General features: G+C 35.1%; 1 protein-coding gene across 1 annotated transcript; it reads left to right on the forward strand.

Annotated features, from left to right (window-relative positions):
• Positions 1 to 1,590: 1,590 nt before the first annotated feature.
• LOC108347801 (uncharacterized) lies at positions 1,591 to 12,375 on the forward strand. The gene is made up of 6 exons (XM_017587231.2): positions 1,591 to 1,837; positions 1,934 to 2,070; positions 3,128 to 3,480; positions 10,627 to 10,723; positions 10,811 to 11,092; positions 11,199 to 12,375. Exons 1-6 carry the CDS (start codon positions 1,708 to 1,710, stop codon positions 12,189 to 12,191), a joined length of 1,992 nt encoding a protein of 663 aa, XP_017442720.1. The 5' UTR covers positions 1,591 to 1,707; the 3' UTR covers positions 12,192 to 12,375.
• Positions 12,376 to 24,389: the final 12,014 nt, after the last annotated feature.

Below are 24,389 nucleotides of genomic sequence, written 5' to 3' on the forward strand. Positions count from 1 at the left end.
TTTGACAGCTCTACCTATAAGGGTTTAAAAAAAAGAGTGACATAATGTTGGTGTTAATTACCGTTTTCACGAAAACTCTCTCCAATTTTTTATTTAAAAAAAAAGTGAAATTTCACATCAATAATTTGTTCAAATGAGCTAAATCATTTTGAAAATTCACACCACCATGTTATGTCATTGCTTTCTTTTAACTCTTATAAGTATATTTAAAGAACATAATTAACATTTATATAATTAATTAAATAAAAATATAAACAAACTTAATCTTGTTAATAAAAATATTTGTTAAAATTTATATACAATTTAAATTTTGTTTGAATTTGGAGATGGACAAAATTGTTTAATTTTAAAAACTAGCACTAAATTGAGACAAAATAAAAATAGAAGGACAAAATTGAGACAAAATAAAAATACAAGGACCAAACTAAGACTAATGCAATGACATGTGACTTGACAGTGACACGTGGCACTGTCAGTGCCATGTCAGATTATCATTGCCACGTGGTACACTGTTTGACACGTAACATTTAAAAAAAAAATAAAAATAAAAAAATAATTAAAAAATTCTAAAAAACAAAGAACTGACACATGTTATCTCCTTTAGTTGTGTTAATACGGAACTAATGTTAATGACCTAATTATTTTAATTTTTTGAAAATAACAATCAATTGAAAAAAAAATAACTAAGAACCTAATTGAGATTTTTCAGCAAAATCAGTGACCTCAAAAATTATTAAAGCTTAAATATACTTTTTTAAATAAAAGGGAGTGAAAACACAAGCGAAAAATAATGAAAACATGTGCAATATGTGGAGGTGCATTCACTTTTCTTTATGATAACATAATAATTAAATTATTATTATTATTATTTTAATTATAATTATAAAAATAGATATAAATAAATTTTAATAGATAATTTTTTTATTTTGTAGGTAACTTCTTTATTATAAAATCTATTTCAATTTTAGAAAATCATTAAATTTTAAAAAATGATCAAATATAAAACGGTTAAATTAAAAAAAAATATTTAAAACGGATAGTTAAAGATAAAATTTGAAAAAAAATTCATATAAAAAAAAGTAGAATTATCTTTGTATAATAGATTAGTATAGATAATTATTTCACCAATTTTATACTTTTTTTTTAAATTTAAAACTTTTTTCTTTCTAAAATTTAACTATTTTTAAACAAAAAAAATTATAATAAAAAAATTTATCTAAAGGAAACTAAAAGTTACCTAAAATAAATTTTAAAAGTTATTTAAATTTACTTTTATAATTATAATAATAATAATTTTACTATTTTTTTGTTTTCTTAGAAAAAACGAAAATTAAAGAAATAATAATAATAATTAGTAAAGAATAACTATTTTAAGATTATGCTAACATAGAAATAATAAAACAATAATATTGATGATTAATATAAATATAAAATGTTATTAAATTATTAAACTTATCATAAATTTACAGTATATATATATATATATATATATATATATATATATATATATTATTTTAAGATTTTTTAGAACGAAAATGTAAATTAGAATTCTACTACTGACGGCTTAAAAGCACAATGAATGAGAAAGGACATTTTTGAGAAAAAAAAAGCAACCCGACCCGTCTTCTTTGGAACTGATCCAAGCAGCACAAAACCCAAGTCAATTGGCGTTGGCACGATTCAGAGATTTGGTTCGCCTGAAACCTAATGGCTCCGAAGCCCAAGCCGGCGTCGTCGCAACCTGCGCCTCCCCCTCCCCTCGAAGATCTGTTCACCACGCTCAACAGGCACATCCAGGCTTCTGCATTCGACAATGTCGTCAAAGTTACAGATCAGAGTTCGTCAATTTCACTTCTCTTCTCAAACGTCCCTCCTTTTATTCGTATCCTTAACGTTCCTTTGTTTTCTCATCGCTATCTCGTTTGCATCGCAGTTCTTGCCATTGCACCCGACGATGAGGACGCGCTCCGATGCAAGGTCGTTGCGCTGATAAAAAATGACCGTGTCGAGGATGCGCTCTCCGCCATTAAGTCTTCTCGGAAGCAGCTCGATGATTTTCATTTCTTCAAGGCATGTCAATTTCCACTTTCGTTCTGCTTTGCCATTGGTTAATTTTCGAAATTGAGAATCGGATCTGAGGATATATGCTTATTCCATTGTGATTTGTGTACCTCGATTTTTGTATGTGTTAGAGGTTACGAATTGAATTAGGGATTAGAAAAGCTGGGTGCAGAGCAGAAACCATTGAATTGTCGGGTGCTGGATGGGAATGGAAAAAAGCGTGTTAGGAAGAACTGGGCTTAGTGGAGAAGGAAGGGTTTTACGGGTAGGATGGAAAGAAATTGAGGAAGAAGGAAGTTAAGAGTTGTAGGCAATAAACCTCCAATTCTAACTCAAACATGCTAATTGTCATTAAGTCATTGTCAAACCTTTAATTTTGATTTAGTTTTGAACTAAAATTTTTCTGCTGCTGCATGTGGAACTCTTACTGCCTTTTTTCGAACTTATTATTCGGATTCTTACATGAAGGAATTAAAGATGTGTGAACTTGGTAGTAAAGAAAAATAGCATGATAATCGTATGCATTATTATTTTTTCCATGATCTTGTTTGATATATCTGTATTCCATTGATCCGGTATAGTTAAGTCTGTTGTATGAATTATTTCAAGAATATATTACACTAACACCCCTCAAAGTTTTTCATGATTGTGCTTAACCTTACATATTTTTACATTTACAACAACCTTCTTTCCAGGGATATGTGGTTTAATGTTTTTCAAGCAATTAATGAGATTTAGCATAGGAATAGAAAAATAAGGGTATTGCTGAATCGATGGAAATTTGATGAAACCTTGGGGGTGAGTATAATTCACTCTTGTTTCAATTTCACTTGGTTTGTATGATTTGTTTGGATTCTTTGTCTAAATCCAAGTACGCATGAAAACTCCATTGCTTTTAACTGAAAACCATATAGATTCATTGGTTTGAATGGTTAATCATTTACTCACTAAGGCATATAAATGTTGATATTTCACTGAAAACTGTTAGTTTATTGTACAATTGCTTCATACATGCGTAAGTGCTTACCATTGATTGCTGTTTTTTTACTTTTTTGTTTCTAAATAGGCATACTGCTTGTACAGACAAAACAAGTTGGATGAAGCTTTGGAGTCTTTGAAAAGACAGGAGAGAAATGATGAAACTATGCTTTTGGAGTGTCAGATATTGTATCGTCTAGGGAAAATGGATGCTTGCATAGAAATCTATCAGAAGCTCCAAAATTCCAAGATCGATAACATGGAAATAAATTCTGTTGCTGCACTAGTTATGGCTGGCAGGTCATCTGAAGTTCAGGGAATGCTGGATTCACTTCGGGTTAAAGCAACAAGCAGTTTTGAATTGGCATTCAATACTGCTTGTTCTTTAATTGCAAGGAAGAAGTACACAGATGCAGAACAACTCTTGTTATCAGGCCGAAGGTGATACACTATTTTAATTATGGAAACTGTCAAATTGAACAAATTTACCTGCATTTCTATGGTTGAAAATAATGCTATAGTACAACAATCTTCGTTTTTTATCTTGTGATGTCTATGCTGTAAGTCCGACTTATCAGTAGCAGAAAATATATTTATGACTCTTGTGCTTGTTCTTGGGAGTTCTTTAGCTTTGTTTCAAAATTTTATGTACCTGATAGTTTTGGTACAAACTTACATTGTTTGATCTTTACCAATAGTAATAGGTCCTTTTCTTTATGTTTGGAAATCAAGTGTGATTAAAATGTAGGGTGAGTGATGAATTCCAGTTCGGAAAAGCATGGACAAATTGAGATTAATTTAAAGACAAAATATGCATCAGCCTTGGGTTATTTTGACTTGGACAAGGATTGGAGAAACAATAGTCAAATAATGGGGTTACAAGTTATTTTGCTTGGTGTGATGTTGATAAAGATTTAGTTCTTGTTAAAAGTGGACTTAGTTCTCAGTAAAAAAAAACTTGAATACTGGCAGAAAGGCTTCTCCTTGAGGAGGAATGTGAAGGAAGTACTTCTTCGATGAGGATTGTTAAAAACATTAAATGTAAACGATGGGAAGTCAATAACAATGATAGATGTCAATGTTGTTAAATAGCTTCTATAGTGTCACTATAATGCTATTTCATAGAAGAATTTTTTGGATCCAAGATTACAACTGCATTTGCTATTGTGGTTGCAATCATTGTTGTGGTTGCTGTATATGCATCTTGTTGTCATTTTTGACAAGTCTTGCCAATTGAACCTGAGTTGATATTATACTAAATTTGAGTTTTTTTTTTGCACACCACTTATTTCAATAGGTATGCGACATTTCTATATAATACATCTTTGACACCATCTACTATATGATATAGTGGATTATTGGATTTAGGCCATTTAGGCATAGATGTTCAAACTTTGAATTAGGTGGAGCTGTGTTTATGGTTGATTTTCAGGTTACGTGTACCTAGTAATTGAGTAGATATCATCAGTATTTACTTCTCATTTGTGATTTTTGACTGATAAGGTTTCCTTCTTCCAGCTCAAGGGGATTGGTTCTCCATTAGGTTTGGATTAAGGTGGAATTGTCATAAATTTTTAAGGTGACAAGACATTCGCCAAAGTTGAGATTTGAGATATTGGTTCATGCATTTTGTTTAGAGTCTTTGTTAATGTTTAGGCCATCCTTATTAAGTATTGTTGGTAATTTGGGAAATCAAAAGTATCTCAGGAAATCTGAAGAATCTTTGAAGACTTGGTGATTTATTTAATCTCTTGTAAGTTATTATTTGATGTATATATTTGTTTTCCACTTCCCTTGTCAACTTAAGTTAGTTGTGGTAGACGCTATGAAGTGAGAAGTACATGGGGAAGTATAGAAACATAGTCAGTGAAAGGTAAGGATGTGCATAAGACTACATTTAGAACTCTCTACGTGGGGAAAGCTAGAAACATAGGCAGTGAAAGCTAAGTATATGCATAAGACTGCATTTAGAACTCACGAGGGTCATTACGAATACATTGTTAGTGATGCCTTTTGGACTTATAAATGCACCTTCTATGTTTCAAGCTTTGATGAATTGATCCTTGTTAGAATAATTACATTTATATATCATCATTAAGCCTAAGTAGGGTGTAGTATGTCAACAGTTTATTAGTTGTACCTATAGTCGTACCTAGTTCTGCACCTAGGTATCTAGTGCATTCCCTTAATTTTTCATGTACTCTTGAATAAGTTTTTCATTATAAATAGAAGATTGTGAGAGGGGTCTCTTAAGCCCTTCAAAATATATTTCTCTGTTTTTAATCTTAAGTATCCTTAAGCCCATTCTACAGAAATATGTATTAACTGAGGGTTTACAAGTGGCCTTGGATGATAAGCTAGTGGCTAATAAGAAGAAATGTCATTTTGCTTATGTAAAATTTGGGACATTGTGTCGTACGAGGGGGTGGCATTGGATCGTGACAAGGTGGAATGTTTGCTAAACAGGCCTACTGCAAAAACTATAGAGGAAATGAGAGGATTCCTAGGCCTTACTGGCTATTATCACAAATTTGTGCAGGATTATGGCAAACTAGCTTAACTGTTGACCGATTTGACCAAAAAGTCAGGTTCAGATGGACTAATATTATAGTAGAAAGCCTTTGATTTATTGAAACAAAAGTGACCAAAACACTAGTTTTGGCTTTACCTGATTTTGCTCACGAGTTTGTGATTGAAAATGATGTATTGGAAGGAGGTTTGGAGCTATACTCATACACAAGCGGCAATCTATTACTTCATTAATAATGCTTTGAGTGAAAAATCTAGCTAAACAAGCTTATGAAAAAGAGTTAATGGCAGTGGCTTTGGCTATCTATCACCAACAATCATATTTAGTGGATAGGAGGAAGCTTAGGGTTTGTACTGGCCAGATGATCTTGAGAGAACCTTAGTTGCAAAACTGATTGATTATTGTTTTGACATCATTTACAAACTAGGTTTGGAAAATAAAGATGCATATACCTTAATGCATGGAGAGTTTCAGTTTGGGAGCATGATTCATTTGCTTATATAAGATAACAGTAAATCTGTTAGGTTCCTGAGGAACACACTCAGAAGATAGAAACAGTAATGGAAGAATGGGTTTTTCTATTATTCACCATAAAAGAATCCTCTTTACAAAGAATGGGTTGGGAGCGTAACCTCCCTAGTTGAGAGCATAACCTCTCTCTACAGGCTAAAGACCTGACTTTACACAAAATACTCTCGATATCCTCTACAGAGTTACAAAAGCTCTATTTATAGCATCTCTGACCCACTCCCCTTTTTACAACCGACACCCCCACACCCTTAACTCCTAAACCTAATCTATCCTATCATCCTAGATCCTAACATTACACCGCGCTGCAGAACAACCTTGTCCTCAAGGTTGGAACCGAAAATCTTGGTCTCATGGCTCCTCTTCATCATCTTGTTATCATATGAAGGGAACCCATTGGCTACTTCCCACCAATTCAGGTCTGGAGGCATGGGTGGTGGTCGAAATAAGAGACAAAATTTATGGAACCATCTTCCCGTCTTCATTATTTCCTTGAAGGTGAGGAGTTTCCTATTCTTCCCTGTAAAATAACTTCTTTTACCGCTCGGCTCGCTTTCCCATGCCTTTCTACCGCTCGGTTCTTTCCCCTGCCTTCAACCATTAGTTTCGTGTTGGTTTTCTTACTCTGCTCATCCCCAAGCTCACTTGGTATGGTTGGGTATCCTTCATGGGTAAACTCAGTTCCTCTACCAGTCTCTTGCCTATGAAATTGTGGCTCGCTCCACTGTCGATCAAAATCAATCCCGTTCGACCCCCTATCAAACCGTGCGGCCTCATCGTTTGTGGTTGAGTGAGGCCTCTAGCCGAGAAAGCGGACATCTCCATTTGCTTCTGGTCTAATTCTAACTCAACTCCCGCAGTCTCCACCTCTTCATCCTCCTCCATAACGGCCCCCTAGACTCTTTTCTGGGCACTGATGGCTTGGACCGAACGGTCCCCCACACCTGACACACCTTCACTCCTCTCTCCGTTTTTGGAATTCTGAGTAAGGCAAATTCAGGGTGTTCCATATTGACCCCACCTTCACAGAGGCTCCCGATCGGCCTGGGTGATTGGCCCCTGTTACCGCTCGGCTTCTACTGTTGATACTGTTCGGTTGAACTTTGTTACCGTGGTGATTGGCCTCGGACCACTCGGCGACTCCTGATTGGCCTGGGTTATAGCGATCGGCCTCGGACCGCTCGGCAACTCTCGATCCAGGGTTATAGCAATCGGCCTCAGACCGTGTCACCTCACCGCTCGTTCGTCCCCAAGATGACTGGTCTTCTATCCCGCTCCCGTTCCCTTCCTTTGCGCCTCCCTGGAACTCCTCAACAGCCCTTGCGATCCGCATCGCCACCATCAATTCCTACGGGTCATGCAATCGGACTTGATTCTGGATGTCCTCTTGCAATCCTGCCAGAAAATATCCTAACAGTTGCTCGTTCGGCACCTTCTTCATTCGACCCGCCAGTCTCTTGAAGTCTTTACATACTCTTCCACCGTCCTCGTCTGTTTCAATGCTGCCAAACGCTCAACAATGGTTCCAAACCTGATCACCAGGGCTTCCTTCAAACCATCCCATGAATGATTCTTGGCTTTCTCCTTCCCGGCTCTGTAGCCAGCGCTCCCCTCCACACTGATGTCGGCTAGGCGCACCTTTTCCTCCTCCAATACCCCTTGTAACTCGAACAATTTCTCTGCGCGATTGATCCAGCTCAGCGGATCAATCCCCTCGAAGATGGGTAGCTCCACCAGTTTCCGCCAGCTGTTTTGCCCCTCGGTATGTTCGCCTTCCCTTCCTCCTTCTTCGTCTTCCTGCCTCGCCCTCCGATGCTCGTTGACGGACACCTGGCTCCCTTTCGATAGCCCTTCTTGGTCTTGAGTCCTTCCTCCCAAGATTTGCATGACTTCTTGCAAGTCTTTCCTAATTGCCACCGAATCTTGGCGCAACGCTGCTGTCTCGACTTTCATTCCATCCATCGCTAGTTCCACCGCTTCTATCTGACCCTCCATTTTGTCCCTAATTTGGATTCGGCAGTTTCTTGATTACTTCTTGATCTTGCACCCCCACTTCGAAACGGCAGGTCGGACTAATTTGTTAGGTTCCTGGGTTTGAAACCTGACAAGAACACACTCAGAAGATAGAAACAGTAATGGAAGAATGGGTTTTTCTATTATTCACCATAAAAGAATCCTATTTACAAAGAATGGGTTGGGAGCATAACCTCCCTGGTTGAGAGCATAACCTCTCTCTACAGGCTAAAGACCTGACTTTACACAAAATACTCTCGATACCCTCTACAGAGTTACAAAAGCTCTATTTACCCACTCCCCTTTTTACAACCGACACAACCGACACCCCCACACCCTTAAATCCTAAACCCAATCTATCCTATCATCCTAGATCCTAACAAAATCAATTTTGGAAGAGGTTCAAATACATGCCAAGCTGTCTATAAGATTATCAATGACATTTCAAATGACATTGCTGTCTCTCTAGGCTATAGTTACTGCAACTGTGTGTTATACATGCCAAGCTTACTGAGATTGTAAATGACATTTCAGATGATGTTCCTTGTCTCTCTTGGCTTTAGTTTCCGTAATGGTGTGCTATACTACAAAGACAAATTAGTTCTCTCTGAAAACCCAGTCTGGATTCCCACTTTATTGAAAACCCAGCTGGCATTTGGGATTTTATGAAACTTACTGACATTTGGCTACAAACTTGTTTTCATATCGAATGAAAGAGAGGGTCCAAAAGTTATGACCAGTGCAAGCGGTAGAAATACTTGGCTAGTGCTCTTGAGGTTTTGCTACTACAACCTTTAAACATTCTGTAAACAAATCTGTGAAGAAATTTCAATGGATTTCATCCCAAGGCTTCCAAACTCTAAAAAAGGCTATGATACTATCTTTGATGTGGTTGATTATTTGTCCAAGTATTTCACTCCCCTCAAACGTCCGTGTACAACATGAACTTTAGCGGAGGTTTTTGTGAATGGTATTCCAGCTTCTATACTCTGTGATCGGGACCCAGCTTTTGTGATCAACATTTGGAAAGAAACTTTAAGTTGTAAGGTACTCAGTTGGACCCTTAATCAGATGGCCAAAATAAGGTGGTGTGGTGAATCACTGTTTGGAAACCTTTCTCAGATGTTTCATACTTGATCAGTTGTGGGTTCCTTGGTTAGAGTATTGGTACAATACTAATTTCCATGCATCCATGAGCTCCACACCATTTTAGGTATTCTATGGAAGGCCCCTCCAATTGTTAAACAATGTCTGCCAGGAGAAACTGGATGGAAGCAGTACAGCGTGAACTACCTGATAGAGATGAGGCTCTCCAACAATTAAAACAACATTTGCTACATGTTCAGTGTCATATAAAGGACATGGCTAACAACAAAAGAGTTGAGAAGAGTTTCAATATCAAAGAATGGGTATTTTCTCATGCTGAGACCTCATAAGCAACAGACACCTGAGTCTAAATTTTGCCCCAAGCTAGCTCCTGGGTCTTATGGTCCTTTTGATATCATTGGCATGGTTGGGTCCAGTTTCTTACAAGCTTTTATTACCTCTAGAGTTGCACATACACCTGGTGTTCCATGTGGGCAATTACCATTCTAAGGCCAATCTACTTTCAGGATTGGATTTGGAGGTTGATGTGAAAATAGCTCCAACTGGAGCGTTAGCTTCTTTGACTATTGATCCAGAGGTGACTCCACGAAGCAGATATTAGTGCAGTGGCAGGGCAAACCAATTGAAGAAGCTACATGGGAAGAATAATTCTCCATCAATACTCATTTTCCAGATTACAGTCTTGAGGGATAGACTGATTCTCAAGAAAGACGTAACGGTACCACCTTAAATAAACCTTTAGGCTCAAAGACTAGTATTTTTGCTCATATTGCTAATAGGCCCCTTATTTGGAGAGTTCATGAAGGAGGATAGGAGAATGAGGGAATGATGAGCTGGCTAGGGAGAGTGATGCGAACATTGTATGTGGGGCCAGTTAGTTGGTAGGGTTTTCTGTTTATTGGGAAGTGTGTGGAGAGGCATCCTGTCCTTTATTCAGAGTTGGTCATGGATGGAGACTAGCCCTTTGTAGGAGATTTACTCTGCAGATAGGAATTGTGTTTCCTGCTGTATTTTCCTTTGTTTTTTGTTCCAATAATACAGTATTACCATATTCTATGTTCTTTGCCCCTTTTTTCAATTTCTGTTTTTGGTTTACCATCATAGTGACTATTAGGCACTAGCAATGGGGCACAATATGAATTTTTATTATTGTTTTAATTTAACTTTTCTTTGATGCTATTGTTTGTTTTACTTCCTTCTTTGTAATTGATGACCTATTAAGTTAAACTAGTCAGTGACTTATTATATTAGGAACCAGCAATGAGGTGGAGTCTGAATTTCGTAGTTGATTGTTTTAATTTAAATTCGCTTTGATTTCATTGTTTGTTTTACTTCCTTACTTAGTGTTTGGTAAACTATTAAGTTAAGCCGTGCCATATACTTATGTTGATTCCCATATTTTGCATCAGGATTGGTCAAGAGGTCCTGATGGAAGATAACTTAGCTGATGATGAGATCGAACTTGAATTGTCTCCTATAGCTGTACAATTAGCTTATGTTCAGCAGGTAAAGTTTTTGATCTCAAACTTATCTCCTTCATACTAGTATTATGTTTTCAAGATCCTGAGATATTAATCTAATGTGGATGAACAGCTTCTTGGGCGTAAGCAAGATGCTATCGAAGCTTATACAGACACAATTAAACGAGATATGGCTGATGAATCATCAATTGCAGTGGCAGTGAACAATCTTGTTTCACTGAAAGGTCCAAAAGATGTTTCTGATAGCTTAAGGAAACTTGATCGACTGAAAGACAAAGAGAGTCAAAGCTTTCGGCTAGCTCCATCACTGGACCTGAAACTTTCAGCAAAAGAAAAGGAAGCGATATATGCAAATAGGATTCTTTTACTTCTTCATGCTAATAAGATTGAGCAGGTTTCTCTTCTTTCTTTGTCTTTGAATCATCAATTGTGTGTCATTTGTTCCTTTTTTAGAATGGGCAAGAGAGCATACTTTATTACTTCACTCTGAAAATTTGTAGGCACGAGAACTTGTTTCAGCATTACCAGACATGTTCCCTGAAAGTGTGATACCAGTATTACTGCAAGCTGCCCTCTTGGTTAGAGAGAACAAAGCTGGAAGGGCCGAGGAAATATTAGCACAGTTTGCTAGTAAGTTCCCTGAGAAGTCCAAAGTTGTTCACTTAGCCCGGGCTCAGGTGGCAGCTGCTGCTGGCCATCCACATATTGCAGCCGATTCTCTGGCAAAGATATCTGATATCCAGCATATGCCTGCTACTGTTGCCACCCTTGTGTCTTTAAAAGAGCGAGCTGGTGACATTGATGGTGCAGCTGCTGTGCTTGATGCTGCAACTAAATGGTGGTCTAATGCTATGACTGAGGACAATAAGCTTAATATTATAATGCAAGAAGCTGCGTCATTCAAGCTGAGGCATGGCAAAGAGGAGGAGGCTGCTAAACTCTATGAGGAACTCGTCAAAAACCAGGGAAGCGTAGAAGCACTAGTTGGGCTTGTAACAACAGTTGCACGCATGGATGTTAACAAGGCAGAGCTTTATGAAAAGCAACTCAAGGCCCTACCTGGTTTAAAGGGAATTGATGTGGACAGCTTGGAGCGTACATCTGGAGTGAAACAAGTTGCGGCCCCTCGCGTTGGAGTCTCTGAAACATATGAGGAAGGAAAGAACAAGACGAAAACTAAGAAAAAGAGAAAAAGAAAGCCAAGGTATCCTAAAGGGTTCGACCCTGCAAATCCAGGTCCTCCACCAGATCCAGAACGTTGGCTTCCAAAACGGGAGAGATCAACATATAGGCCCAAGAGGAAGGACAAAAGAGCTGCTCAAGTGAGAGGATCTCAAGGTGCTGTAGTTAGAGATAAACATGATACTGGTGCCTCATCCAACACATCACATCCAAAATCAAACCAGGGAACTTCCAAAGGAGCTGGGCAGAATGCAGTTTCCGAGCAAACCAAGCCTTCTTCCAAGTCCTCCAGAAAGAAATCCCGGAATTGAATAGGACGCATGGTTTTTTTGAACTTTTTTAGCTCACAGTTTGTTCATGCTGTTTAATGACTGAGATAAGCGTTCGTTTATACAGTGGAATCCACTAGTGGGTTGAAATTCAATACCTTAAGTTTTGGTTCAACCAATGAGTACAGTTAGACGCAATCACCAATGTGCAAGTTTGTTTATTTTCTTTCGTTTGCTGTGCTATTTGCGGATTGCACTATACTAGACCTCTAAGCATATTTCATATTTTAGAAATGCATTTTTAGTTACGCATGTATTTTTACTCAAACTTTCTGTTCAAGTCAGCTAAGAAGTCTATGGACAACAAAATTCCTTTTAAATATTTTGTAAATATCAAACCCATATAGTATTTTTTATTTAATAATCATAATTATTAGGAGAATGTTGAAGCAGTATAATAAACTCTGCAATTATAGAAAGCATGCTCCACTTTTTGACGCCATGCCAAAATACGCTTTTGTTTTTCTTACTATTATAATTTATTAGTATATACCCAATTCATGCAGGTCTTGGTATAAGGGTCATAGAGCTTTGTGTTTGTATCCGGACGCAGGTTGTCAGAAACTTTGGAGAGTTTAAAAAACGAGAAAAAAATTTGTTAGACTTCCTCTTCGTAGACGAAGAGATTTGTGAAGAAATGTAGAAAATAATGTTATATGTAAAAGTTAATAATTTATTTATAATTTTAACCATAAATAATAAAATATATAAATAGTAATAATAATAAAATTATAATTTATTATTTAATTAAATTAATTTATAATAATTTTTTCAAATTTGTTATATTAATTAAACCAATCACATCATTCATAAACTTTCATAATTTTTTATTTTATTTTTCATCATTTTTTTGTTAATTCAAACAATCTCATTCTCATCTTTATTTCTTCTCAATCTACTTGTTTTCATTCTCTCAAATCTATTATCCAATTCAAACAAATGTAACATCATTTACTTGTCGTAATAAAATAAGAGGGGTTTCGTTGAAAGTTCCACGAGCCCAAAACACAATCTTATATTGAATGAAATAATCTAGGAAGATCACCAAATCCCATTTCATTATTTATTATTTTAAGTTTACCAAAACATGTTAATGAAAATAGGAGACAACCTAAGAAACCCGAAGGAACCCAACAAATTACTAAACTAGTATCAACCTTATCCATTCCACTCAAATCCTAAATATCTCACAAAACTCAAGATTTTTCTCATTTTATTTCATAATTATATCATAAAATGAGAGATGCACGAGAAAATAAGGATAAGAAAAGGGCTTAAGGTTAATAGTTTACTTATTCAGTACCATATAAAAGAAGAGAATAAATATTTTTATAAAAAATTAAATTAGAAATGTATATAATATAAATGTTTTGTTCTATTGATTTTTTCTAATAGTTACTATAAGATTATTTCTACTTATCATTCATTTCTTCATTATGAATAAATAATTAGAAGTATTAACATGGTGAAAGTATAATGACTAGTCTATATTTTATAAAATGGGGAGGAGTCTCCACAATAACTAGTATAAATTTAAATGTCAAAGTATTATTGCACAAAACATTATAAGTAATAAGTAATGCAAAAATATAACAATATTATAAGCAATAAGTGATGTGAAAATATGACAAAATTAGAATATATTTATAAATTAAAAATGATTTAAAAAATAAAAAATGTTAAAATTTATAAAGCACTCATTTCAACTATAACCTTCAATGAATTAGACTTGCAAAATTTATACCATGAGAGAAGTGACATTAAAGATTGTGGGGTAATTATTCCCACTATAAGTTTTCAAGCTTCCTTATATATAATATAAGTAAATGTATCTTCCTGAACTATCAGCGTTTGTTCCACTAACTTTTGAATTTGAATCTTACTTTTACACTTTTTAAGTTATCTACAAATTATCAAGGTCTAATTAAAAGTTAATTAGATGATCAATAACCTTTTTTATATATAAAAAAAATTCAATTTATAATACTTGACTTTTATCTTTCTATTTTTTGGAAACAACTTAACTGATTTGTAATATAGATTATTAATAACATTTTAAAAAAATTAAAATTACTGCATTCAAATCCTAATACATTAACATATAGTTAATAGAAATAATTTTGCATTAGTTGATCTACAGGCTATAATATTTTTTAGGAAAACGTTTCTTCAACAACAGATTTTTGACAACAATTTGACAACAACACGTGTCACACTGTCATTGGTTGTTTTTATTAAATTTTGTTTAAAGATTCATTTTGTTTTGGAGGACATTTTTGGAATAATCTTCAGAAACCTTTTGCCGCTTTTCAATTTCTAAAACCTGACCCTGCCAAACTCTCTTTCCTCCTTTTCGAAACTCTCTTTCCCCCTTTTCGAAACTCTCTTTCCCCCTTTTCGAAACTCTCTCTCCCCCTTTTTGAAACTTTTTCTTCTCCTTCACCGAAAGATCCTTCAAAACTCTCTCTCTGTCATTGAAGTTCCTTCCTTTGAAACTCTCTCCGTCATTGAAGTGGTGTCTCCGTCCACCGTTGTTTGTCCGTCGCTTGGGTCCACCAGTGTCTTTGGAGGAAGTCGTCTCTCTCTCTCTACGCCATTGAAGTGCTTTTTGTGCGCCATTTCTCCAAAGCTCTCGTTTTTCCGCTGGCACCATTGTTCCTTCGTCGCTTAGGTGCATTGTTCCTTCCTCTTTGATTAGCGATTGGTTTTGTTGGCGCCATTTCTCCAAACGTTACGTCACTTCTCAACTTATAAACAACCTTCGTGGGTCTTCCATCCACATAGGACTCACCAAACTTGAAATTGCTTGTTATGGACACCTTAAACCATGGCCAACATGGGGGATCAATCCATAAAAACTTGAAAACACAGTCGTCAGGACTGCTGGGAGTGCTTCAGTCATGTCTGGGTAGCATTCCTCAACTTTTGGTACAAAATGGGATTTTTCCACTAGTAATCGATTACAGGGTCCCTGTAACCCTGTAATCGATTACAAGTGCATCATTCCTGTGTCAATGGTGCAGAACCTTACCTCTCGACCTATAAACACCCTTCGTGGGTCTTCCATCCACATAGGACTCACCAAAGTTGAAATTGCTTGTTGTGGACGCCTTAAACCATGCCCAACAGGGGGGATCAATCCACAAAACTTTGAAAACACAATCGTCAGGACTGCTGGGGAGTGCTTCAGCCATGTTTGGGTAGCACTCCTCAACTTTTGGTACACAAGGGGATTTTTCCATTGGTAATTGATTATAGGGTCCCTATAATCGATTACAAGTGCATCATTCATGTGTCAATGGTGCAGGACTTCACCTTTCAACCTATAAACACCCTTAGTGGGTCTTCCATCCACATAGGACTCACCAAACTTGAAAATTGCTTGTTGTGGACACCTTAAACCATGGCCAAAAGGGAGGATTAATCCACAAAACCTTGAAAACACAGTCGTCAGGACTGCGGGGGAGTGCTTCAGCCATGTTTGGGTAGCACTCCTCAACTTTTGGTACAAAAGGGGATTTTTCCACTAGTGTTAACTTTAAGGAATTAACTGCACCTACTCAGGTGTCCAAAAATTATAAATTAGTAGTCATTGGAAAGATATTTGAGTCTACTTTCTAATAAAAAAAGAATCACATCATTTGGAGGTCTGTGAAAAAAGTTATGATTAAAATTGTCAGCAAAGGTCAAAGTTGACAGCATGTGTTATGCACCTCACCTCAATTGGAGAAAAACCACCTAAATGGACATTTTTATTTTGAAGAAATCAATGACCTAACCTCATTATTGGTGCAGAGAGCTCACCGAATAACATTGAACTCACTCACCCATCTCAAAAAAGGAAAAATTCAACAAAAATAGAGAATGGGGAGCAGTGTTCATCTAGCTGGGGAGTACAGTTGAAGTTTCTGTACAAATTACCCTTTTTCCTCTGGTAATCGATTACAGGGGTCTTGTAATCGATTACCAGAGGAAAAAGGGTAATTTGTACAAAAACTTCAACTGTACTCCCCAGCTAGATGAACACTGCTCCCCAACTCTGTTTTTCTGAACTTTGCTACTTGTTTTGTTCTTAACTTTCTCCACCGAACTCCAAATGACTTGATTCTTGTTTTGTTGGAATCTAGACTCAAAGAGCTTTCCAACAAAATAAGAATCAACTCATTTGGAGTTCGATGAAGAAAGTTATGAGCAAAACAACCAGCAAAGGTCAAAGGTGGTAGAAATATATAAAACGTTAACTTTAAGGAATTAACTGCACCTACTCAGATGTCCAAAAATTATAAATTAGTAGTCATTGCAAAGAGTTTTTAGTCTACTTTCTAATAAAAAAAGAATCACATCATTTGGAGGTCTGTGGAAAAAGTTATGATTAAAATAGTAAGCAAAGGTCAAAGTTGACAACATAGGTTATGCACCTTACCTCAATTGGAGAAAACCACCTAAATGGACATTTTTATTTTGAAGAAAACAATCACCTAATCTCATTATTGGTGCAGGGAGCACACCTAATAACATTTAACTCACTCACCCATCTCAAAAAATGAAAAATTTAACAAAAATAGAGCATGGGGAGTACTGTTCATCCAGGTGGGGAGTACAGTTGAAGTTTCTGTACAAATGACAATTTTTTCTCTTGTAATCGATTACAAGACCCCTGTAATCGATTACTAGAGAAAAAATTGTCATGTGTACAGAAACTTCAACTGTACTCCCCAGCTGGATGAACAACACTCCCCAGGGTCATTTTTCTGTCCCTATGGGTGATTTTTTTCTATTTTTGTCTCTGTAATTGATTGTCAGGGGCTTTTATAGGTGTTTAAACCAAGGTAGTTCAACTGGACTCCCCATGATGATTTTGTCTGTGTTTTTAGTGACTTTTTCCAATTTTTGAGATGGTTGAGTGAGTTTAATGGTCATGTGTATCAAATCCATTAACATTCCATGATGAGAACATATTTTGGTTCAATCCATATTAACATTGAAAAAACATGTTGTGAATTGGAAATGTTCGATACAATTCATTACAATAATTTTTTAAAATATTAACGTCAGCATGATTGGAAAGTGGACATTCCATAATTTTATCAAGTAGACATTCCTCTCCTCATGAGTCAATCTTCCATTCAAAACATCAACAAACTTGGTTTTGAAAGAATGTTGCACACACAACTGCATAAAAAAAAATTCATGTTAGAACAATCCAAAAAATAATTAACAAAACAAGAAACACAAATTGGCAAAGAGGAAAGGGAAAAGGCTAAATGGAAAATGGGAAAGAGGAAGTGGAAAATGGGAAAGGGAAAACGCGAAAGGGGAAAAGGAATAGTGGAGATATCTTGATCTCATCACCGAAGTCATCGGAGTTTTCCATTTCCCATAACAAAATCAATATAAAGGAGAACATGTTTCTCGCTGGGTTGCTTCGCCGAAGAAGATGAAGCTAAAATAAAGAGAAACGAGAGAGAAAAAAGAAAGCTTGAAGGGAGAAAGGAGAGAGCTTGAAGAGAGAAAGGAGAAGGCTTGAAGAGAGAAAGGAGTGAGCTTTAAGAGAGAAAGGAGAAAGCTTGAAGAGAGAAAGGAGAGGGACCGATGAAAGAGGTTAGAGAGAGGATGAAAATAGAGTAAGGGAAAAGGAAAAAAGGGGAAAGGGAAAATGAGAAATGGAAAATAGGAAACGAAAAATGGAAAGGGAAAAAAAAAATACCTTGTTACCGGAGCTTTCCATTGCTTCACCGGAGTCTCGCCGGAGAAGATGAAGCTTGCTTCGTGAGAGAGAAAGAGAGAAAGGAGAGAAAACACACACAAAATGAAAACCAAAATGCAACAGTGGAGGAGAATGAAAACAAAACTGAGAGGGACATTTTCGGAAGCCAAATTCATTGTCAACTTTAACGAAAAAAAAATATTTTAAATGATCCAATAGCTTTTTAACACGTAACGTTGTCAATTTTTTGTCAAAATTGCGTTGTTAGAATATCGCGATCCTATTTTTTATGCTTTCAAAGTATAAACAACTATAAAAACTAAACTAATGATTACATTAAAATTTAAAACAAGTGACAAAACATGGATTATCAAATCAATCCATTAGCTAAAAGTGAACCATACGTAAGTATTTCTATTAGGGTTTTAAACTTTCGAAATTCAACCAATTATTTTTTTTTTAAACTTAAAAGATAACAATAGCATACGAATGCTAAGAAAATCATTTTCCTTTTGTTCGTTAAATTATATATATATATCCACATGCCACATTCTAAACGTGTGTTTTATTATCATTTTAACTAAGGGCATGTCTCACGAGGTCACAATTTTGTGCACGCAACCCGTAAAAATTATTTTATTGATTATAGTTATAATAAAAGTATACAATTTAATTTACCAGATATGCTTAACACCAATGAATTTTTCTTAAATATCAATCACCTTATAACTTAAAAAATAAAATTAACTTAAAACGTGCACGCATTTTAGTATCATGGTTTTGTTAATAGCATAGAAGTTTATTATCAATGTTTAATTTTATAATTAAACATTGGATGAGACCACAAAAGTGATTTTAGAAGTTCAAAAGCAACTCATGAAAAGGGAATGCATTTTATTAGAAATTCTCTTCCTATTTTAGATAACTTCTTTATCCTTCCAACCTTTATTTTTCTTTTGGAATCTTTACCAAAAATCAAACACTTGCTTGGTTTTTTATATATAGTAAAAATGATCAATGGTAAACTTCATTATTAAACTAATATTATTATCTAAGTATTTGAGCTCGACAGTATTATAGAAATTAAACTCGAAAACAATTCAAATACTCATTTTAAAAATAAAATAATGACGAATCTTTAAATTCTAAATCGAACAATGATACGTAATTAACAATATGTTTGTTTTTTGAAATTTAAGATTTTATTACGATTTTACTTTTAAAAAATTAAAATACATATATGTATATATATATATATATATTTAATTTACTCGTAATTTCAAGTATATAAAATTATTTAAAATAAAAAACCATGTTTATTTATAGAACTTTTATAAATAATTTTTTCAGAAAAATTACTTTAATTTTTGTGTACTAATTTCAGTATATAAAAAAAAATATTTAGTATTTTCGTTGAAAAAATATTCAAGTATGAAAATACTCCCAAACTATCTTTTACTCATTTAATGTGGAATTATGGAATTAGTTAATTAGTTAGTTTCTCCGTATTTCAAAAAGCCTATTTAGGAAGATATAATCTTCAACAAAACAACAAAGTTAAATGAGGGAAAATTGAGGTTAAATTGTTATGATGTGAAGGAAACCGTTTTCTTCATCAAAACATATTATTTTGCAAAATTACACGCTAATTACTTTAAACGAACAAGTATGTTTAACCTTTTCTTTTTATAATTTCTACATAATAACGTAAAAATTAAAATTATATTCTAATTAAATTATAAATTATATATAAATAAATTGAAATTTGAATAACTACTATGAAATAATTTTAATTTTTATGAATAAGCAATAAAAAAATTGAAAGGATAAATTAATAATTTATATGTTTAAATGAAATTAATAACTATAATAGGCTTTTCTTAGGAAAGAAATATTAATCACACTAAAAATGGTTAGAATTTTTATGTGAATATTTTACATATAATAAGTTAATTTTAGTATATTTGAAATTTATTTTAATTTTTTACCAACTATAATTTAATTTTTTATTAATAAAATATTACACAGTATTATTATAACATCCCATTTAAATAATATTAATATTATAAAGGAATTTTCACATAATTAATAAAATACAACTCTTAACAAACATGAATTATAAAATATTCATACAATTATCCATTATAACTATACATATATTCTATATTTAGAAGGCCAAAAGAAGAGACTAAGGAAATAAATAAAGTTCTTCTCAAAAGATAACTATACAAAGTGATACTCTAAGGGAAACTACACATTTTCTGCATGACCCTCCAAGGCTTGCTCTATCGAAAAATCATCACCCTTTACTCACACCCACCAGATATCATTGCAACAAGAACCACACATACACAAACCAAACACAAAACACATAAAATGGTAAGCTAATGATGAAAAGAATTATTCACAAAACAATAAGGTTCATCATGCATCATATTTCACACAAAGTAAATCAAACATCCTAATCATGCCAAAGACTAAGACTTGACCATCTATGGTTGGTTATGCACTTGTAGTGGTGAAAGAGTTGGCCCACCCCAAGCTATTACACAAGGTTAGTATGTTAAACAACACCTCAGGCGAAGGTAAAGCTCCTAGACTAGAACCTCCTACTACTATCACCACATGTCTCACCTCCCTCTACTTGAGAATGAATGACCATTAGAGTGTCAGGATAACCCCTAAGATTGAGCTCCCTACATTCATACCTATAACACTTTGAAACATCCAACCAAGAATTTCACCTTAGAAACTCTTTTCAACCATACTTCAAATGCATACACAACCTCAAGAATAAACCATCATGTAATTTCAATAAATACCTTTACATAATTCTCAAAGCCTTAACGTAGTTCAAAGTCACCAGAAAGTAAAAGAAAGAAAGACTTAAAACATGTTCTGAATTGGTCGCTCATCGCCCACACTCGCTCGGCTAGACATGCTTAACCTTTTGTTTTTATCTTTTATTTTCGTGCTTTTCACTCTTCAATTCTTTCAATTTTGTCAATATAAATTCCTTTTGATTGAGCATTCACTAGTGTAGAAAAGGCTTTAGACGTCTGTTATTTTGGGTTTTTTACGTTTGATCCCGACGTGACGTCTTTACGGGTGACGTTGATGGGACGTCGGTTTGCACTATCAGAGGTCTATATAGACATTTGACACTACAGATCATACGTCTATATAGACATCTGACACTATAGATCAGACGTCTATATAGACGTCTGACACTACATATCAGACATTTAAAGCATTGCCGTATTTGATTGGATCTTTCTCCTCTTGAGGCCTCTCGAGTTGCTCTTGGCTCATGGTGATTCGAGTTGACAACTTGATATTTTAGATGAAGAGAATGGATTGTACGTTTTTTGTATTGGATGGTTTTAAAAACGTAGTGGAGGGAATTAGAGGAGTGTAAAACGCAAGAAATCGCCACCCAAGGACACGAGCAAGACTGCACCAAAACCCAACGAAAACGCATTTTAATTGGTTCAAATGAAAGATAATTCATCAAAGAGTAATGTAATCTGAGTAAAACTAATTTTAAACGGTGCAAAAGTGAGAAAACAAACCTGAAAAACGTAGCCCGTGGAGAGAAAACGCGAGGAAGATGATGAACATTAACTGCGCGTAACTACTGCCTCGCATTCGAAGTGTTTTAATGCAGCCATATAGAAGTCTGTTCCCCCACAACAGACGTCTATATGGCTTTAGAAGTCGGATTGACGGGATCTAACGTCTAAATGGACTCAAAAAGTGACTTTTTAGATTTCAAAAATGAGTATATAGAAGTTTGTTCCCCCACATCAGACGTCTATATGGCTTTAGAAGTCGGATTGGAGGGATCTGACGTCTAAATGGAGTCAAAAAGTGACTTTTTAGATTTCAAAAATAAGTATATAGAAGTCTGTTACCCCCACATCAGACGTCTATATGGCTTTAGAAGTTTGTTTCCTCCAGAACAGACGTCTACATGGTTTTTTATTTACGAAAAATACCATCGATCATTTCTTACGCTGGATATTCGAGGGTCGGACGTCTAAAGGGTGACGTTAAAGACCTTTTCTACACTAGTGATTTATTTCATTTTATACTTTTTCTTTATTTCTCTTTGGCCTCTTCTCGATTTTGTGATTATTTGTGTGTATGCTTTCTTTCGAGGTGAACCAAATCCTTGAGGTAACATCTTAGGGGATGGAAACATTAAGTGGACTTGAAACCAGCGTGAAGGAGACACAAAAGCAGAAGGAGAGCAAAAACTTCTTTGTTTATATTCAAATATCTCATTTCTTTGAATTGGAATTTGCTTTATTTTGCTTCTTGTGATTTTGGCCTAATTAGATGTTTTAGGGGAACCTTTGATGTTCAATCTCATCTTTTAATTAAAACCTTATACTCTATAGTGAATGTTTTAGTTGGTGAGTGTTCTAAAGGTTCTAAGTGTCTTCTAACCTTACCATTAAGCCACATAACTTAGTTTATTTGCTTTCCTTAATTGTTTTAATTGCTTATCAAATTTAATTACCTTTAATAATGTTAATGCAAAAGGACTTGAGGAAAACTTTGGCTAGGAAAGACTTGGTTATTAAGCAATTATTTGTGATTCACTTCTCTTTCTTAGAAGTGAACTTAAACTTCTTTTGCCTACTTAAGTCTCTTAAGGAATTCTTTTTGAAATACAACTTTTTTTTGTGCATAGCATTTAGAAAATCTTTAAGATGTCTAAAGCACTTTCTTACCAAATTGGTAATGATTCTAGTGAAGAGGCTCCAAAAAGATCAACTTAACTAGCCCAAGAACTAAAATCACTAAAAATTTGGAGGAAGAAAGAGACAATTTTAAAAGAAAAGGAGAAAATTGAAAGATATGTCCATCTTGCTATCCTAGAAGAAGAACTTAGGCTTATTAATAAAAATAAGAGAGAGACCAAGAAAGGATAAGGAGTAGGAGCCAATATAAGAAAAGCTCCAAAAATCCCACACAACTCACACATGAGGAGGATATAATATAATTATCAATCAATACTATCAACCTCCTCCACATAGAGGGCATGAAAGGGAGGATTAAAGAGATCCTACTTCTAAAGATTTTAGAGTTGACCTTCCTCACTTCCATGGAAAACAGGATGTAGAAGCCTACTTAAATTAAGAAATGAAGGTGAAAAAAATATTTGCTTGCCACCAAGTGAGCGAGGAAAGAAAAGTTCCCTTAATTAGCCACCCTAAGTTTCCAAAGTATTGCCATGTATTGATGGACATCCTTAAAGAGGGAGAGAAGACTATCTAATTCTCCTCAAGTTGAATATTGGAATGACTTGAGAAATGCCATAAGAAGAAGGCACATACCCTCATACTACCATAGTGAGCTTATGGACAAACTCTAAAGGCTCCAACAAAGAGACATGAGTGTAGAGGAGTATAGGAAAAAAATGGAGCTCTACATGATTATGTTGTGAATTAGGGAGGAAAAAGAGACAAGCATCTTTAAGTTCTTTAGTGGTCTCAATCTTGAGATTAGAGATAGAGAATAAAATTCTTAAATTATGTTTAGTTTAGATATATATTGATGGCAATCTCCTTAACTAGGTTGTGTCAAAGCTAGAAGAGAAAGCCATGGTGAAGGGTGAAGGGTGAGTGTTTGTGGAAGTTGGTGGAAATGAGAGCTAAGTCTCTTGGTCATGGGTTGTTTTATGGTGATGGATGTGGTGTTTAATGGTGCTCTAAGAGAGGTTAGGTCAAGTCTAGAGGAAGGTGGCTAGAGGAGACAACATGTGATGCTCTAGCCTTTGGTGACCTAAGATGAGTAGTATGGTACAAAAATGATAGCATAACTTTACTCAAATTCAAAGGCATTTACAAGAAGAAAAGACACCTCTATTTATAGGCTAAGGTGTCTCAAAATTAACAGAAAATTTAACCTAAAAGAGTCACCTTGGCTAGCTTGGAGAGGAAGGAGAAATTCTCTCCAATAGGAAGGAGACAAGTGGCGAAAATCCTCTCAAATGAGAGGGTGACATATTACCACTACCAATGGAAAATACTCTTCATCATGTAGCCATTAACTAGGAGGAAAAACTCTTCAATATGAGGGTGACACTTGTCAAGGCCACCCACTCTCTGTTGTCCACCAAGCTAGATAAAATTGTTGACCCCTTACTCAATTCATGGTGTGGAAGTCCCACTTTGGTCAACATTGAGCATTGACCCTTTGTTGACTTGGGTGGTCAAAACACTATTCTACTTTATCCAAAATACAAGATCTAAATTAAATCCTACACTACTAGGTCTATAATGCAAAGCCTAAATAAATCCTAGACTACTTGTCCAAAATACAAAGTCCAAAATTATTCTTACACTCTAAAAGCTTTATGATTGCCCAAGATGACCCAAGAGATAGAGTTTAGGCCCATCTTCCACATATGATTTTAACTCTTCTTGAAAGTGTTTGGTCATGATTAGGGGGTATGTCATCAT

Source organism: Vigna angularis, chromosome 1 (assembly GCF_016808095.1).
Source record: "Vigna angularis cultivar LongXiaoDou No.4 chromosome 1, ASM1680809v1, whole genome shotgun sequence".
In the NCBI taxonomy this organism is placed as follows: Eukaryota; Viridiplantae; Streptophyta; class Magnoliopsida; order Fabales; family Fabaceae; genus Vigna; species Vigna angularis.